We start from the raw sequence: 18,998 nt of genomic DNA, 5'->3' as shown, positions 1-18,998 counted from the left end.
CACCTGTAACAGTGCCAGTTTCACAGGTTGACGCGGTCGTGTGAGCATTTATGGAGTAAGGTAATCTCACAGGTAAACTTATGCCAAGTTTCTGGACCTCATTGTTCTGAATTAAATAGGAACATAGGTGGCCATATTCCAGCTCTGACTGTTGGTCCACCTAGCTCAGTATTGCCTACAATGACTGGTCTTCCCAGAGTTTCCAAAGTCTTTCCAGGGTTTCAGGCAGGGCATTCCCAGCCCTAGCTGGAGATGCCAGCAGGGATTGAACCCGGGACCTTTGACATGTTCCACCAATGAGTTACAGCCCTTCCCCAAGTGTGAAGGCAGACAATACATGCAGATTGCTGCAGATTCCCGACATTTTAATGATGGACACAATACTATCGTTACACGGTAACCTTAATTAAACCCAACAGTGATAGTCTCTGCAAGCTCTTTGCCGTGGATGCAATCCAAAGCCAATTAACCCCACTTGTTGAAACCTATAAGAGTTTTCTAGATAGAGAGGAGCATGTAAGCAGAAATTGTTCACTGAAACTAGGGATGGGAGCCACAGGAAAAAAAGTTGTTTTTTCAGGAGCTTCAAAATAGTCAGTTTCCATAATCATTCCTTGGTGTTGTTCGTTAGGATGAAGGAGTGAAAGCTTAAATGGGCAGCAACTTGGCTTCCAGATGTCCCCTACTCGCAAAAGGATGGCCCCCCAGTCCTGTAACTGGGGTGGAAATTCAGTGTGTCAAAGCAGGTGATGAAGTTTTCTGCGCCGGTCACATAGCTCTTCTCTGTGTTGGTGTTGATCCCGGTATTCCGGTATGGGCCAAACTTCACAAAGTGGTTTGAGAAGGCATGTGGGGAAACATGGAAGCTGGTCTGTTGGGAAGAAAGTGGGATGTGAATATCTGGAACCCTGAGGCTAGTGAGTTAACTTGAGTAGCTCAGACCACAGGCAACCCCCTCTAGGCAAACAAAATGAAAGTTTTGTTTAGGAACCTGTTCACTAAGGACACTGACTCCTGCCTAGAAGGCAGGGAAGTCACCCTACAGTCTATATAAGAAAATAAGGAGACCCTGCTGGACCAGAACAAAGTTTCCCGTTCTCACAGTGTCCTACCAGAGGCCCACTATGGGAAACTCACAAGCAGAATTCCTAGTAGAAAAGTCTTCTGCCAGTTGGCAATTCCCAGCAATGTGTTCATATGCATACTGACTCCAGCACTAGAATTAGCATGTAGGACCTAAGGACCTAAAAAAGAGCTCTGCTGGATTAGGCCAAAGGCGTATCTAGTCCAGCATCCTGTCATCACAGTGGCCATGCAGATGCCCACTATCAGAAGTTCCCAAGCAGGACCAGAGCACATGAGCAACACTCCCATCCTGTGGTTTCCAGAAACAGGCATTCTGAGGCATTATTGTCTCTTAGCTTATAGAGGCAGAGCATAGCCACTTTGGCTGTTGTTGTTGTTGTTGTTGTTTAGTCGTGTCCAACTCTTCGTGACCCCATGGACCAGAGCACGCCAGGCACTTCTGTCTTCCACTGCCTCCCGCAGTTTGGTCAAAGCCACTTTGGCTAGTAGCCTTCAATAGCCCTCTTCTCCATGCACACTCTGTTGTCCATGTCCCTAATGATCAACTCACCCACAATTATGGCACACCAGAGGACTATCATAATGAGGATAACTTCTCTCAAAGAACAGATCCTTTTCTAAGGGGCAATTTCCCTCTTTCTTAGGGACAATTAGAAGTAAAGTTCTAGCTGCGTTTTGAGTGCTCTTCTCATGGAGCAACTCATGATATTGTATTCATTATTATAATATCTGTAGGCCACACTTCCATTACAAATGCAGCAATACAAAATTGCTGGTGTTTCTGCTTATCTTCTTGTAAAAACACCAATACATACTGATTGGGGGGGTTTTAAAGCCATGCTCTAAAGGCCTTTCTGGATAATACCATTTTAAGGAGACATCTAAAAAAAGAAAAAAATGATTCCTACCAAACCTCCACTGGCAGGGAGTTACACAGGGCAGGGCCTCCCTAATAAAGACTGAATGAACCAGTGTGGTGTAGTGGTTAGAGTGCTGGAGTATGACCTGGGAGGCCTGGGTTTGAATCCCCACTTGTCATGAAAAGCACTAGGTGTGACCTTGAGCCAGCCTACCTTAGGAGGAGAAACCGGGGACATGTACAGTGCAGTGCCAGGCCCTGCCTATCACCCAAACCTACATTACAGGGTTGTTGTGGAGACTGAGCAGAGGCAGAACCAAGTATACCACCTTGAGCTCCTTGAAGAAAAAAAGCGGGATATAAATAAAATACATAACCTCAGTGATTGAGGTAGAGCATAAGAGATCAAGTGGTTCTTAAAGTATACTTTGGCCTCATGATTTCTAGGGCTCTGGATTAACACAACGACCATGAACCTGTCTGGGGCACAACTTAACAATTCAGCAAAACTGCTCGTACCGGCATTTCATGCACCGTGGGGGGTTTCCCACCGTAGTCCATGTTGGTGGTCCTGAACAGTGGGTTGGGCTCTTTAAATCTGAAAGACAGGATTCCAGTTGAATGTAGGTAATCACACGTTTCCTAATACTATTAGGACAACCAATGTTGGCAGAAGAATTGGTCATATATATGATCTTGGCAGCTTGGACAGTAATTGCAATTCAGGGGGGGGACCCCCAAAACTGGCACTGGACACGGTGCCACTCACTCTGGAACAGAGCTAAAATGGAGAAAATTACATATGATTTGTGATTCCAACAGGGACTAGAACTTCCAGACACCTTTTATATGATTTGGCATTCCTTTATGACATAAACAGCAGAACCATCATTTTCAGGACAAGCCTGGCAAATGTGGAAGTAGTCTTTACTAGCAGTTGTGCAACTGGATTTGTTATGTGCCTACTTTGTAGTTCCATTTTTCATGTTTTAATTTGCATCTGCTATAACGGTTCTCTTTGTTTTATATACATGATAAAATGATATTTAATCATATTTACAAAAAGAAAAAAGCAGGCACTGACTGGCAGCTGCTCTCCAGAGTTTGAGGCAAGGTTCTTCTCCCCCCCCCCACCTGGTGATTCCTTGAGGGGAGGGCACATCTGTTTGCAAAGCAGGTGCCCACCATCCATCCCTCTCACCTGTAGCCCCGGAACCATCCAGGGTTGTTGAATCGACGAGGCAAGGTTGGCTCCACTCTGTAGTAATCAGAGGTTCTCTGGCCCACCTCCCCATCCTTTTTCTCAAGGGAGACTGTTGTGTCTGGGCAATGCTGTTCCTGGGACATTGCAGAGAGTAGGGGCGTGGGGGGGGGTTGTAACTCTCTTTCTGAAAGCCAGCAGTGAGGGCGGGGGAGTGGCAGGAAAGAACCCAGACCTCAAAGATGGTGGTTGGTTCTTGTGTAGAAACAAAGCCACTGGGTTGCTAGGAGACCATACCAAACAGGAACAGCTCTTAAAGGGACCAGCGTCCGATTTGGACACCTTTCCAAGAATATCAGTATGGATTTGACACCCAGTAATACTAGGCAGTGTTGTGTGGTAGTTAGAGCAAGGTTCAAATCCCCACTCAGCCAGGAAGCTCATTCAGTGACCTTGGGCCTGTCACTGACTCTTAGCCCAATCTACCTCGCAGGGCTGTTGCACACCACCTTGAGCTCCTTGGAAGAAAGATGGGCTGTAAATCAAATTCATAATACATAGGACAGGACCACCAAGTCCCACCCACCTCCACCTCTGGATTGATAGTGGGTCAAACCACTGGTTCATCTATCTCCATATTGCAGACACTGACTGGCAGCAGCTCTCCAAGGTTTCAGATGAGAGGTTCTTAGCCCTATCTTGAGATGTCAGTGGGGATTGAACCTGGGACCTTCTGAATGCAAAGCAGGTGCTCAGCCACTGAGCTATAGCCCTTCCCCTGAAAATAAAGTAAAATTCTAGAGCTCCTAGCCCTGAAAAAAAGCCTGCATTAGAACAGGAGCATGGGTCCATATAGCTCTGTGCTGTCTACACTGAGTGGCAGCAGCTTCTCAGGGCTTCAGACATAAGGCATTCCCCAACCCTACCTGGAAATGTTTCAGTGGGCATTGAACCTGAGACCTTCTGCATGCAAAGCAGATGCTCAACCACTGAAGTATGGCTTTTCCACTGAAAATGAAGAAAGATTCTAGTCCTCATGGTTCTGAATAAAAGGCTGAATTAAATAAGAGGAAACTGCATTAAACCAATCAGGATATTTGTCCATCTAGGTTAGTATTGTCAGCACTGACTGACAGAGACTTTCCTAGTGGTGGTGGTTTGAATTTCTATACCGCCATATATCCAGTTCCTGCTGATCTTTTAGTGGGGCAGGGTTGAATTGGATCTGCTTAATAATATATATATATTAAATTTGGGGAAGAGTCCTAGTTTGGTGGTAGATAATCTGCTTTGCGTACAAAAGGTCCCAGGTTCAGTCCCCAATGGCATCTCCAGGTAGCGCTGGAAGAACCTCTCTCCCGGAAACCCAGGGGAGCAGCTGTCAGTCAGTTGTCAACACAAAGCAAGATGGAGCAAAGTCTTAGAATCATAGAATCATAGAATTGGAATAGACCACAAGGGCCATTGAGTCCAACCCCCTACTAAGCAGGAAACACCATCAGAGCACTCCTGACATATGGTTGTCAAGCCTCTGCTTAAAGACCTCCAAAGTAGGAGACTCCACCACACTCCTTGGCAGCAAATTCCACTGTCGAACAGCTCTGTCAGGAAGTTTTTCCTAATGTTTAGGTGGAATCTTCTTTCTTGCAGTTTGGATCCATTGCTCCGTGTCCGCTTCTCTGGAGCAGCAGAAAACAACCTTTCTCCCTCCTCTATATGACATCCTTTTATATATTTGAACATGGCTATCATATCACCCCTTAACCTCCTCTTCTCCAGGCTAAACATGCCCAGCTCCCTTAGCCGTTCCTCATAAGGCATCGTTTCCAGGCCTTTGACCATTTTGGTTGCCCTTCTCTGGACACGTTCCAGTTTGTCAGTGTCCTTCTTGAACTGTGGTACCCAGAACTGGACACAGTACTCCAGGTGAGGTCTGACCAGAGCAGAATACAGTGGCACTATTACTTCCCTTGATCTAGATGCTATACTCCTATTGATGCAGCCCAGAATTGCATTGGCTTTTTTAGCTGCCGCGTCACACTGTTGGCTCATGTCAAGTTTGTGGTCAACCAAGACTCCTAGATCCTTTTCACATATACTGCTCTCAAGCCAGGTGTCACCCATCTTGTATTTGTGCCTCTCATTTTTTTTGCCCAAGTGCAATACTTTACATTTCTCCCTGTTAAAGTTCATCTTGTTTGTTTTGGCCCAGTTCTCTAATCTGTCAAGGTTGTTTTGAAGTGTGATCCTGTCCTCTGGGGTGTTAGCCACCCCTCCCAGTTTGGTGTCATCTACAAATTTGATCAGGATGCCCTTGAGTCCATCATCCAAGTCGTTGATAAAGATGTTGAATAAGACCGGGCCCAAGACAGAACCCTGTGGCACCCCACTAGTCACTCTTCTCCAGGATGAAGAGGATTGATTGAGCATAAGGCAGCTTGCCCTGTTCCTCTTGATTGAGCATAAGGCAGCTTGCCCTGTTCCTATCAATAATATGTATTATTTGATGACCCTTTCGGGTTGTTTTGAATGCTTGTTTTTATAAGTTAGGTCTCTGAGCCACACGTGACAAAAAAAGGGGCCTTGGTGGTGTAGTGGTTAAGAACGGTGGACTCCTAATCTGGTGAACTGGGTTCGCTTCCCTGCTCCTCCAGATGCAGCTGCTGGGTGACCTTGGGCCAGTCACACTTCTTTGAAGTCTCTCAGCCCCACTCACCTCGCAGAGTGTTTGTTGTGGGGGAAGAAGGGAAAGGAGAATGTTAGCCGCTTTGAGACTCCTTAAAAAGGGAGTGAAAGGCGGGATATCAAATCCAAACTCTTCTTCTTCTTCTTCACTTCGTTCTGTAAAGCTGCATTGGCGGGGAGGGAATTGCGTTTGAGTCCGCTTTGCGCTTTTGCAACAGCAGGTGGAGCTGCTACGCGCAGGGACAGGCGGCCTCTCTCTCCCTTCCTCCCTCCCTCCCTCCGACCTTCCTTCCTTCCTTCCTGCGGCCAGGAGAGGCATGATGGCGGCGCCCAGGCTCCTCCGAAGAGCAGCGGCAGGTAAGAAAAAGGAAGGGCAAACGCGGCGGGCAAAGGTTCCTCCCGCTGGGCGCCCCGCGCAAAGCAGTTTTTACGCCTGCAACGCAGGAGGAGGAGGAGGTGCAAAACAGCCTGCCTCCAAGCGCGATGCAGAACCCAAGCCCCGCGTGCACGCGTGTACGGAAAGGAAAAAAGCACGATGTACATGCTCCAGAACTGCAGAATCGGGGTTAGGGGGTTCTCATACTCTTCTGTAGGGAAGGAAATTGGAGACGGGACTACAAACCATAATGCATACTTGAGGACTTAAGAAGTGCCTGGCTGCTGGATCAGGCCAAGGGTGCCCCATCTAGTCCAGCATCCTGTTCAGGCAGTGGCCAAACTTCCCTCAAAACCTAGGGATCTAGATAGACTCCCTCTGGACCTGGACAAATATAAGATAGAGGACACCTACCTTGCCAGTAGTATGTGCGAAAAGGATCTTGGAGACTTATAAGACTACAAGCTGAACATGAGTCAACAGTGTGATGCAGCAGCAAAAAGCACTAATGCTATTCTAGGCTGCATCAATAAAAGTATAGTGTGCCGACTGTAGAAAGTAATAGACCTGCCTTATTCTGTCTTGGTCAGTTGGTGTACTGTGTCCAGTTCTTGGGAATACCATTTAGGAAGAGGAGTGTGACCAAGATGATGAAGGGTCTGGAAACCAAGCCTTATGGTGAACAGTTGAGGGAATTGGGTATATTTAGCCTGGAAAAGAGGAGACCGAGAGGACATATGATAGCCATCTTCAGTTATCTAATGGGCTGTCACATGGAAGGTGGAGCAAGCTTGTTTTCTCCTGCTCCAGAGGCTGGGAACCAAATCAATGGATTCAAGTTTAGAAGACTGGCCAAGCATCAGGAAGAGTATTATGACTGTAAGAACTGTTCGACAGTGGAACAGGCTCCCTCGAAGTGGTGGGTTCTCCTTGGAGGTTTTTAAGCAGAGGTTGGATGACCATTTGTCATGTATATTTTAGTTGAGATTCCTGCATAAATTCTGTGCTGTGCCAAGAAGTACTTTTATCTGTCTGAACCTTCTAGTTACCATGCCCGTATATTTCAGAAGTTTGTTGTGACTTACCTTCTACAAAATTGTGGTGTCCCCCCACCCTCACCCCCACCCCGGTTTCTCTCTACTCTCTGCCTGGATCAGTCCTCCCCAGACTTTACAGCTTGGGCGCTTGGGCCAAGACTCCTCCCACCCTTCAGAGGCTTTATACGACTCTTCCAGCAACAAGTCCAGAAGAAGCTCCCACTGGTGAGCATCGCTGGGGAAAGAGGAGGGTGGGATTGCTGCTGATGGGAGCCCTGGATTTGGCCCTGGGATTCAAAGCCACTCCAGTCACAAGTTGTGGCTGGATTGGGACAGGGGAGGGATCCTAGGCCATTTCAATCCTCTCTTCCATTCAGAAAAGGGCGGGGAGGGGGAGGTGTTGACGAAAGGACCCTATGAGAACTGGTCCTGCTGAATCAGGCCCAAGTCTAGCCCGGCTTCTCTGTGGCCAACCAGATGCCCCAACAGGAAGCCCATGGGCAGGACCCAAGCACAAGAGCCCTCTCCCCTGCTGTGGTTTCCAGCAACTGGGATTCAGAAGCAGCATAGCCATAATGGTTAGTAGCCATTTCTATGAATTTCAAAGCCACTGAAAGGGTAGCCCTAAAGGGTTGTGGGGCGAATAGCTGGCAAATCAAGAGGAGCTGTGATGTTTTTGTGCAAGGTTTTGTTGCAATTCCCAAAGATTTCCTCTCCTGTGCTATGTCATTTGGCAACTGAGTTTGAGCCAATTAGCCATTTTCCCCTCTTTCAGTCGATTATGACAGGCTCCTAGGGGAGCCCCTGAAAAACCCTGATTTCTTCAACGTGCAAGAGCTCTTCTCCTTAAGGGACCTCTTTGATGCCAGAGTCCACCTGGGCCACAAGAAGGGTTGCCGTCACAGGTCAGTGATTCTACCAGTTTTCTTGTAAACAGTGGTTTAATAGCATGTCAGACCCTTGATCCATAGCTATGGCTTGTCTCCTAAAAATAAAATAAGATTCTAGTCCTCATGGTTCTGAAGAAAGGGCTGAATCAAACAGAAGCAAAGGTCCATCTGGCTTAGTACTGTCAACACTGTACACTGCCTACACTGACTGGGGACATTCTTGGCTGAGAAGTGACCCTTCCCCTTATAAGAAAATAAAACTCTTGTCCTCATCATTCTGGAGAAAAAGTTGGATGAAATAGGGATATAAGAACTACCTTGTAACCGAGGCAAGCCAGTTGCCCATCTAGCTCAGTATTGTTTACACTATCTGGCAGCTGTGACATGCCAGGTTTTCAGATGGAACATTCCCTGCCCTACCCGAAGATGCCATTGGAGGCTGAACCTGGGGCCTCCTGCATGCAAAGCAGACGCCATGGCATTGAGCCATGGTCTTTTTCTTAGACACTAAATAAGATTCTTATCATTCTCAGTAAAAGACTGAGTTAATGGATTGCAGCCTGTGGCAGTTTTTCTCATCCTAGAACCACCGAAATGAATGGGCTCAAGCATCTCCTCCACATTTCATCCTCACAACAACCCTGTGAGGTAGGTTAGGCTGAGAGCGAGTGACTGGCCCAAGATCACCTGATGGCCGAGTGCGGGGGGGGGCGGTCCTTGTCCTACGCTCTAAACACTACACCACACTGGTTCTCATGCATTAAGACACCCTGCAGGTTGACAGGTCCCAAGTTGTGAAGGGCTTTATGTTCTAGTAGATAGATAGAGAGATACACATACACGAGAGAGAGAGAGAGAGATTTTGAGATGTGTCAAGTCTCCCATGGCTTTACGAAGACCAGAAAACAAATCCCCACCTTCTCATGTTTGGCCTCTTGTCTCCTGCAGATTCATGGAGCCATACATTTTTGGGTGCCGCCTCGATCAGGACATCATCAACCTGGAACAGACGATGGTACACCTCCAGCAGGCTCTCAACTTCATGGCTCACGTCGCCTACCGCAAAGGCATAATCCTCTTCATCAGCCGGAACCGTCAATTTTCCCACCGGATAGAGGCCACCGCCAAGGAATGCGGCGAATATGCTCACACTCGCTACTGGCAGGGCGGCCTGATGACCAATGCCGATGTCCAGTATGGGCTGGGTGTCCGCCTGCCTGACCTCATCATCCTCACCAACACCCTCACCAATGTCTTCGAGCCCCACATGGCCATCCGGGACGCAGCTAAGATGAACATCCCCACGGTGGGCGTGGTAGACACGAACTGCAACCCAACCCTGATCACCTACCCCATTCCGGGTAATGACGACACCCCCTCGGCTGTCGACCTCTACCTCCGGCTCTTCAAGATGACCATCATGAGAGCGAAGGACAAGCGGAGGCAGATGGAGGTCTTGTGCAGAGGGCAGGACAAGCCTTGCTAAGGAGGCCGGAGCAGCTTGGTGGGAAACCATCCTCCCCCTACTCCTGAAAAATTCACTAGCTGGTCCCAGGTGCAAAATCTGTCAGACTGTCTTGGCTACAGGCAACTGAGCCACATTCACAGCATGTGTTTAAAACACCACGGTACCATTTTAGAGCCATGGTTTCTCAAAAGAATCCTAGGAACTGTGGTTTGTTAAGACTGCTGAGAGTTGCTAGGAGGCTCCCTGTTCCCCTCCCAGAGCTACAATTTGCAGAGTGGTTTAACAGTCAATCCCTCTTCCCAGGGAGGTCTGGAAATTATGGGAGGGAAGAGGGGTCTCCTAACTCTCAGCACCCTGAACAAGCTAAAGTTCCCAGGATGCTCTGAGTAAATCCATGACTGTTTGAAGTGGTATCACAACACTTCAAACGTCTGGTGTGAATGTGGCCTGTGTTAGGTCCTGTCTACACATTTCAAAGCATTCTTAACACCACTTCAAACAGCTGCAACTTCCCCCCCAAAATCCTGAGAACTGTAGTGTGTTCAGGTTGCTGCGAGATAAAAGGAGACCATTCTGTTCTCCCTCCCAGAACTATAATTCTCAAGCGTTCCCTGTGAACAAGGATTTATTGTTAAATCGCTCTGGGAATTGTAGTTCTGAATAGTGTGGAGGGTGTCTCCTAACAGCTCTCAGCACCCTTAACACACTATAGCTTATAGGATTCTTTTGGGGGAAGCCATGAATGTTCAGAGTGGCAAGAGATTGCTTTAATTGTGTGTTTTAAGCGTGGCCTCAGGTTGTGATTCAAAGCATGCTTGCAAGAAAGCAAACGGATGCATACCACGTATAACTCTGAGGTTATTTTCCCAGGAAACTTCCACCTAGAGTGCAATAACTTTCCTTCAACCCCACAAGACATGCCATTCTGCCTCGCCTTTGCTGTACATCTTGACCAGGCTTCCTCAACCTTGGCCCTCCAGATGTTTTGAGACTACAATTCCCATCATCCCTGACCACTGGTCCTGCTAGCTAGGGATCATGGGAGTTGTAGGCCAAAAACATCTGGAGGGCCGAAGTTGAGGAAGCCTGGTCTTGACTGTCCCATCATCAGTTTTAAAGCAACAGCAGCTCTGAAGGAGGACGTGTATCTGAAAAAGTTAATTGTGAGAAGAGGATAGCTTACAGCATTTCCTAGGACAGCAGGAGTGGGAAACATCTGGGCTGTGCAGGTGCTTCTGAAGTACAACTTGCATCATCTCTGACCACTGGCCACTCTGGCTGGGGCTGCTGCAAGCTAGAGTCCAGCAACATCTGGAGGGCCACAGATTTCCCCAGACACAGCCCAGGCTGTCCCAAAGTATGGGTAGAGAGCAGTGGTAGACTGCCTTTGCTTCTGCATTGGAAGTTGTTTCTCTCTCGCACCCTTTTTTCAACCTCCTGTATGTTTTCCCTTATAAAAAATAAAGATATGTTTGCAAACAGAAGCATTTATGTATTTAATTAACAACATAAAAAGAGCCCTGCTGCTGAATCTGGCCAAAGGGGCCCATCTAGTCCAGTGTCCTGTTCTTCCAGCTGCCACTTAGATGCTTATTATGGGGATTCCCCAAGCAGGATCCGAGCCCAAGAGCAGCCTCTCCCTTCCTGCAGTTTCCAGTGACTGATATTCAGAAGCATCACTGCCTCCAACCATGGAGGCCAAAGGATAGCTACCATGGCTAGTAGCCACTGACAGCCATCTCCTCCCCGAATTTGTCCAGTCCTGTTTTAAAGCTATCCAAGTTGGTTATCAATGCCTCCTGCGAGAGCAAGTTCCACAGTTTTAACTGGAATAATTAGTCTAATTAGTTTGTGTGAGGTTTTTCTTAAATACCCTGTCCTTTCTCAAGGCAGTGTTGAAATTAGCAAGCAGGGGAGATGTACCAGTCTTGTTTCCAACATTGTGTATTACCTGGAGTTCCTTCTCTCATTTTATACCTGCTGACCAGAAGCCTGTGCTCCTCTTTCTGTTTTCCGACTCTGCCTTCTGTTTATCTACTCCAGCGTCAAATGGCTCTTAGCACCAGAAAGTTACTCCTAAGGTTTAGTTGGTTGGAATCTCCATTCTTGCAATTTGGATCAGTTGGTTCAGGTCCTTCCCTCTGGAGCAGCAGAAAACAGGCTTGCTCCGTCTTCCAGGTGGGAGTCATTTAGGTATTGTTACAGTATTCCATGCGCTCTGGTTTCCGTCACAGTGTTCTGTTGCGCCAGAAGCGGTTTAGTCATGCTGGCCACATGACCCAGAAAGCTGTCTGTGGACAAATGCCAGCCCCCTTGGCCTGAAAGCGAGATGAGCGCCGCAACCCCATAGTCGCCTTTGACTGGACTTAACCGTCTAGGGGTCCTTTGCCTTTTTACCTATACAGTAGATGTCTGAAACCACCTGCATGTCCAAGCATTCATGTGTGTTCATACACACACTGACAAGAGGTTTAGGATCCTGTCAGTTAGGACATGCACTTGTTATGAATATGTGTTTACCTTTAACCTTATGCCAAATATTAAGCTTTCACACTAAAGGAATAAAAAGCTTGGTTTGTTATATGAAATAGAAGTGACAGAATGTATATAAATGCTGCTTCAGATGGCTAAATATAGAGTTTGTGAGGCAACATCTCACAATAAATACATACACACCTTGATCGAAAGAGTAACAGAAATACCTATTCTCAAAAAGCCTGTAGAAAAGTGAGTTTGGCAATTTTGCCACTGAAACCCACACTAAATAGCAAAGCAGAAATGGAAAGCGAACACTGTACCTGTTCTTAAGCACGTGTATGCTGATCTTGAGAGCCTTGCATAAGTTCTGTTGAAGCTAGCAAACTGACTACTTGGGAATTGGGGGTTTAAAATACAGTGGTACCTTGGGTTAAGTACTTAATTCATTCTGGAGGTCCGTTCTTAACCTGAAACTGTTCTTAACCTGAAGCACCACTTTAGCTAATGGGGCCTGCTGCTGCTGCTGCTGCTGCCGCACCGCCGGAGCACGATTTCTGTTCTCATCCTGAAACAAAGTTCTTAACCCGAGGTACTATTTCTTGGTTAGCGGAGTCTATAACCTGAAGTGTATGTAACCCAAGGTACCACTGTAATATTGAACTAATACCTCCTAGTAGAGAAGTGAGAGGCTTTGAAATGAACAGTTCCTGCCCATTTCTCACCTTTGTCTATCTAGTGAAAAAATGGCTAAAACTGGTCATCCAGTTTGCTTCCCACTCTGATGTTTTGCTTAGCAAAAGGATGAAAGCCTGTGATAGTGAGCCATTAACTGTACCTGGCCATCTTTTCATCTGCTCTCTGCCTTATCTCTTTCCTGCTGGTGAAAGTGCTTATAAGGGATATGCACACGTAAAAATAATAGTGCAACACTTTTGAGTTCAGTGGGGCTTACCCTCAGGTAAGTCCATGCAGGATAGCAAGAAATGATGAAACTTACCAGAAGAATCAAGAAATCAAGATAACAAACTTTTTATAAAAGACTATTGAATATTTACAGATAAATTACAGATAAGATCATTGGCAGGAGAAGATAACAGATAAGATCATTAGCAGGATTATTGTAATAACCTGCAGTTTTATAAGAGTATATATTTAAAGCAGATGAATAAATGAGCAAATTAAGTTAATTTGGATATGCAGAGGATATTAAAAATAAATTTAAGGAACCGCAGAAAGAGGGGGAAGGTAGTCAAGCTTTTAAATTTTAAAATGATTGTAAAATTAGTGAAATGTATAAAACTAGTGAAATGTTTAAACTTGAAAAGTATAAATAAAATTTGTAAAATTCAGAGGGTGGGGAGAACAGTCTTCCACGCTCGGCCAGATTTTCCCCACCTGATAACTTGGAGGCTGAAAAGATCTGGTTCATCCTACTAGGCTTTTCAGGGCTGGCCCTTGATGCCTTGCTGGATTCCAGAATGGCATCAACCAATCGTATTTGCAGCATGTCCTGGAATCCTTACCTGTCTCCTTGTTCACACTTTGGGCTGTAGGCTCTTCCTCGCAACATTCATGGTTTTCCTCAGTTTCTTCAGGAAGGGATAAATAAGGAGCTTAATGTCAGCACCCTCAAAAAAACAAGTAACCTCTCTGAGCAGTGTTTTTTATTGCCTGGGTAGGGATCCATTGAATTCCTATCCTACGTATAAACTTTTGTTTGAGGGAGTTGTGTTGTCCTACTCCCCTGTCATACATAGATTCACTCCTTGAAATTAAAATTGGGCTCTCGCAGCTCTCAGGGGCCCCCATTTTGATCCACAACTCAGCGCTCTTCATCAGGATAAAGTTGTGCTATCCCCGCACCTTTTCTCGTGCCTAAAGTTCATTCAGATGTAAGGTGCATAACTGGTAAGCTGAGCAGAGCTGATTGTGCATCAAAAACCAGCCACACAAATACAATCACAAATAACACGCCTTAAGTTAATTATATGTTCCAAAGTTACTCTCACTGGTTTCTCAAAGGTTTCCTTGCCAGAGTTGACCTGATCTGATTAAAACGCCTTTCCTGGTTTCTCTTTGCAGGATGGGAAATAACAGCATAGGTCAGCATTCCAGGCTAATAAGCTCACGTTCCCTGAGCTGTGGTGAGATAATCTCCTGTGACACCCATGCCCCAACAGGCGTTGCAGCTCTGGCTGATGTGCCACAGTTGTGTCAGTAGGTGGCAGAAAGGAACAGACAGTGTTCTGCAACCCGTGAGAATTCAGAACGATTAGTAGCCTGACAGGTGTCCCCAACTTCCTCAAATGTGATATTAAGGTTCCTGCAAAAATCATGTTCTGTCTGTCCAAAATTGAGGGGTCTTAGCAAGTTTCTAGTCTTCATGGTTCTGAATAAAGGGCTGAATTATAAGGGATGCAGGTGGCACTATGGGTTAAACCACAGAGCCTAGGACTTGCCGATCAGAAGGTTGGCGGTTCGAATCCCCGTGACTGAGTGAGCTCCCGTTGCTCGGTCCCTGCTCTTGCCAACCTAGTAGTTTGAAAGCACCTCAGAGTGCAAGTAGATAAATAGGTACTGCTCCAGCAGGAAGGTAAACGGCGTTTCCATGTGCTGCTCTGGTTTGCCAGAAGCAGCTTAGTCATGCTGGCCACATGACCCGGAAGCTGTACGCTGGCTCCCTTGGCCAATAAAGCAAGATGAGCACCGCAACCCCAGAGTCGGCCACGACTGGACCTAATGGTCAGGGATCCCTTTACCTTTAAATTGGAACACAATAAACTGCATTCTACTGAGTCATCCCTTTGCAGTCCACCTAGCTTAGTACTGTCTGCTGTGATTGGCAGGGCTGCCCAGAGTTTCAGGCAGGGAGTCTTTCCCAGCCTTTCCTGGAATGATCAGGGATTGAACCTGAGACAGGTATCTGCACTCAAATGAGATGATCCACCGATGAGCTCCAGGCAGTGCCTTCCACAATTTCCCCGCCCAGTAGAGCAACTTTCAAAGCCTGACAAAGTTGGAAGTTCACCTCTCTTCACGCTTGTAAAATGCCTGTTGCTGGATTTAACCTGGGAAGTTTCTGGGTTAGTGAGGAGAAAATAGTGTTTTTATAAACTGTGTTCCAGTAGATAAGATGAGCAGACAACAAGGACCTTTTATAATGTAAGGCTGCAGATCTAGCTTGCTTTCACGCAGGCACCAGAGCTGTTAAAAGTCCATCCACCAGGGATATTTGAGCTTCATTCTGTATAACTACAAACTAAAGCAGGAATATCTGGCTTGCTCCAGGTCAAATAAATAACCACATATGATTTGGAATGGGGATGCAGATTTCGTGTGCTTAATGCAGCACAAGCCTTCAGCGGCCTTCAATTTCAGCATATAATTTCAGGGTCTATGGATTAGTTTGTTTAATACCCTATTTTTTCCGTTCAAAGGAGAGTTGCTGCTGGATTTCTGCAGCAGATATTTTAATGTACGAGGTAAGCATGGCAACAGGTTCTCCAGACACAGATTGAAGAACTTTTCTGCCAAGCAGCAGCTTTGCAGAGTTTGCACTTGTAAAATAAAAAAAATACCAGGGTTTGTTTTAGGGTTTTAGGGTGTGTGCGTTTTTTATAATGACCCATATGCATGCAGAGTGGAAGCAGCCAGGTACACTTGCCCCAGGCCTTGGAGGGCTAAGTTGGCCAGGGGCATCACTAGGGGCCTGCCAGACTTATGATGTCATGCCAAGAATGCCCTATGCCTTCCAAGCAACCGGGGACTTGCTGGGCAAAACAGCCATGGGCAAAATACCACGCCTGCCTGGCTGTATGCACTGCAAGGCTTCGACAGTAAAATCTGGACCTGCATTACTGTATGCAGTACTAACGTGTAGCATCAGATCAGATTAGCCAGCAGTGCTGCAATATCACATCTCATATTTGTCGGAGCCATGTGTTTGATTCATCTTGTACCAGCAGGGCTTGGATAAGAATGAGGCGTGTAGAGTTAGTTTTTCAAGCATGGTTGAGAAGTGCACAATACTTGTTAAATCAGTGTAGAATGTACAAGGTTTCTGAACTTCCATTTTTTCTCTGTTTAAATTTTAGCTCAGCTGGAACAATAAAACAGGTACATCCACCAGGGGTGCAAAGGAGGGAAAAGAAGCAGAAAGCAGATGCTCAGAGAGCAAGTCAGTTGCTCTCACAGTGGATTCGTGCTCATGGGCAAGACCAGTGTGACCAGGACAACTTCAACGACTGCACCCAAGAACGATCCACAACAAGGGACTAATTATGAAGAGTCTACTGAACAACCGGAGCCGTTTGAGAGACCTGATTCTGGTAATTATGGGTGCGTTGATGAAAGCGATATAGGGGAGATTCTCACCTGTATTCTTCAAGATATGCATCTTCTTGCAGAGCGCAGTCAGACAGGAACGAAGAATACAATTATTGTTTTCAGCTATATGTCAAATAGAATTCAAAATGAGTTGATTGCAGCATATGTGGAAAAGGTGGTGAGCATATTGCAAAAGGATTTGGAGATGTCTACTACTACTATAGCATCATAGTTGATGGTATACCTGATTGTGGTCACAAGGAGAAGCATATGTTTTGGCTTCATTTTGTGGTGAAGATCAAGGAGCAGTGAGGAGTTGTCGAGTGTTTTCTGTGCATGGAAGACTGTAGCAATAAGACTGCTGAAGCTATTGCTAGTCCAGGGCATGGACTTTTCCACATGCCCTGGCCAGATATTGTTGCAACCATATTATGAAGCTCATAAAGGTGATCAAGACAGAAGTAATGTTTTTGGGGGACAGGAGGCGGGCAGGTGTGGAGGACTCCCTGGTCCTGAATAGGGTAACTGTGCCCCTGAAGGACCAGGTGCGCAGCCTGGGAGTCATTTTGGACTCACAGCTGTCCATGGAGGCGCAGGTCAGTTCTGTATCCAGGGCAGCTGTCTACCAACTCCACCTGGTACGCAGGCTGAGACCCTATCTGCCCGCGGACTGCCTCGCCAGAGTGGTGCATGCTCTAGTTATCTCCCGCTTGGACTACTGCAATGCGCTCTACGTGGGGCTACCTTTGAAGGTGATTCGGAAACTACAACTAATCCAGAATGCGGCAGCTAGACTGGTGACTGGGGGCGGGCGGCGAGACCACATAACACTGGTCTTGAAAGATCTACATTGGCTCCCAGTACGTTTCCAAGCACAATTCAAAGTGCTGGTGTTGACCTTTAAAGCCCTAAACGGCCTCGGCCCAGTATACCTGAAGGAGCGTCTCCACCCCCATCGTTCTGCCCGGACACTGAGACCCAGCACCGAGGGCCTTCTGGCGGTTCCCTCATTGCGAGAAGCAATGCTACAGCGAACCAGGCAGAGGGCCTTCTTGGTAGTGGCACCTGCCCTGTGGAACGCCCTCCCATCAGATGTCAAAGTGATAAACAACTACCTGACATTCAGAAGACATCTTAAGGCAGCCCTGTTCAGGGAAGTTTTTAATGCGTGATATTTTAGTGTATTTTTGGTTTCTATGGAAGCCGCCCAGAGTGGCTGGGGAAACCCAGCCAGATGGGCGGGGTACAAATAATAAATTATTATTATTATTATTATTATTATTATTATTATTATTATTAGCACGAATTGTTCAGAAAGTGCCCAAAGCTTTCTTTTCAAATTGTGTAATGCGCTTAATTTTTCAGTATGCCATGATGCACAGACCAGTATCCAAACAAAGTTTTTTCAACTATGTGAAAAATACATATATTTTTTTCTACTTGCAGTCCACCACTCTGAAAAATACTGAAGCGAGTCCTCAGCACATCACTGCATTCAGCAAGCACAACTCATTGGAGTGCATACATCAATGCTATGTGACCAGTGTATGAAAAGCCAGCAAATATAACTTGAAAAGATAACTTCATTCACCAAACTCTCAACTGGAGAGCCTGTTACTTCCCTGAGTGACAGTGTCTTGAAAAGATCTATCTAGTGATGTGTATCAGATGACACATAAGGACAGGAAAACTTCCCACATATTTGGTCCTTCTTGAACTTGCTCCAGTGAAAATAAAAAAATTCCTTCCAGTAGCACCTTAAAGACCAACTAAGTTAGTTCTTGGTATGAGCTTTCGTGTGCATGCACACTTCTTCAGATACACTGAAACAGAAGTTGCCAGATCCTTCTATATAGGTGCTACTGGAAGAAATTTTTTTATTTTGACTATGGCAGACCAACACGGCTACCTATCTGTAACTTGCTCCAGTGAGTCATTCAAAGTGGTTAGGAACAGCAAACAGGCTTGGTCGCATATGGGTTTCAAAGCATGACCTTAAAGGCAAAACCCTCCACAACTTAAGACTGATAGAGGAATACATCTTTTGTGTGTACTACCAATGCTGGTTCAACATCAAAATAAAATACTCCTGGGATGGAATGCCCACATCTTGTTTCAGGTGCAGTGAGTTAGGCTGCAAGAAAAGGTTATAGTGGGTGCTGTTTTGCCAGCCATCCAACGCTCAGCATGGTATGCATTCAGGAAGATGATAATTCAGACACTCTTGTGCTCAGATGACAGTGAGGAGAGCTGGTGTCCGAAAGATGATTGACTTGAGGGGTGGAGATCATGACACTCTGAGAGATCTTTCTGTAAATCTCAGAAATATATATTTCACAAATCCCAAGTGTTTTGTCCCTGTTGGAACTGATAGATGAACCAATGCAAGACTTGATTAAACTTGTTTAAGTTTCTTATTAGCTGATGTCATTACCTTGTAATTAGAAAACATTAGAAAGTAATGTTGTATGTTTAGTAGGATATGTTTTATGTAGAGAAACTAAAAATTTTACAGGATTACTAGGCACTTTCAGAAGTTAAACTTAAAATTCTTTGGTTTTCTGAGAGCAGTTTATGTGCTTTTTAATGAAA

At 46.0% G+C, this 18,998-nt stretch overlaps 2 protein-coding genes across 2 annotated transcripts; one reads left to right on the top strand and one right to left on the bottom strand.

Annotated features, from left to right (window-relative positions):
- Nucleotides 1-340: 340 nt before the first annotated feature.
- Nucleotides 341-3,440, bottom strand: PIERCE1 (piercer of microtubule wall 1). Its single transcript, XM_082208029.1, has 3 exons — nucleotides 3,147-3,440; nucleotides 2,465-2,543; nucleotides 341-871 (listed from the first exon to the last, which is right to left on the bottom strand). The coding sequence occupies exons 1-3, from the start codon at nucleotides 3,290-3,292 to the stop codon at nucleotides 683-685; spliced, it is 414 nt and encodes a 137-aa protein (XP_082064155.1). The 5' UTR covers nucleotides 3,293-3,440; the 3' UTR covers nucleotides 341-682.
- Nucleotides 3,441-6,078: 2,638 nt separating this feature from the next.
- On the top strand, nucleotides 6,079-11,086 carry MRPS2 (mitochondrial ribosomal protein S2). Its single transcript, XM_082208028.1, has 4 exons — nucleotides 6,079-6,188; nucleotides 7,365-7,469; nucleotides 8,020-8,149; nucleotides 9,083-11,086. Exons 1-4 carry the CDS (start codon nucleotides 6,149-6,151, stop codon nucleotides 9,618-9,620), a joined length of 813 nt encoding a protein of 270 aa, XP_082064154.1. The 5' UTR covers nucleotides 6,079-6,148; the 3' UTR covers nucleotides 9,621-11,086.
- The last annotated feature ends 7,912 nt before the right edge of the window (nucleotides 11,087-18,998 follow it).

The sequence above is a fragment of the Podarcis vaucheri genome (assembly GCF_965113315.1).
Source record: "Podarcis vaucheri genome assembly, chromosome: Z".
In the NCBI taxonomy this organism is placed as follows: domain Eukaryota; kingdom Metazoa; phylum Chordata; class Lepidosauria; order Squamata; family Lacertidae; genus Podarcis; species Podarcis vaucheri.
Note: the sequence above shows the minus strand (reverse complement) of the source record. Positions and strands in the feature narration are given on the sequence as shown.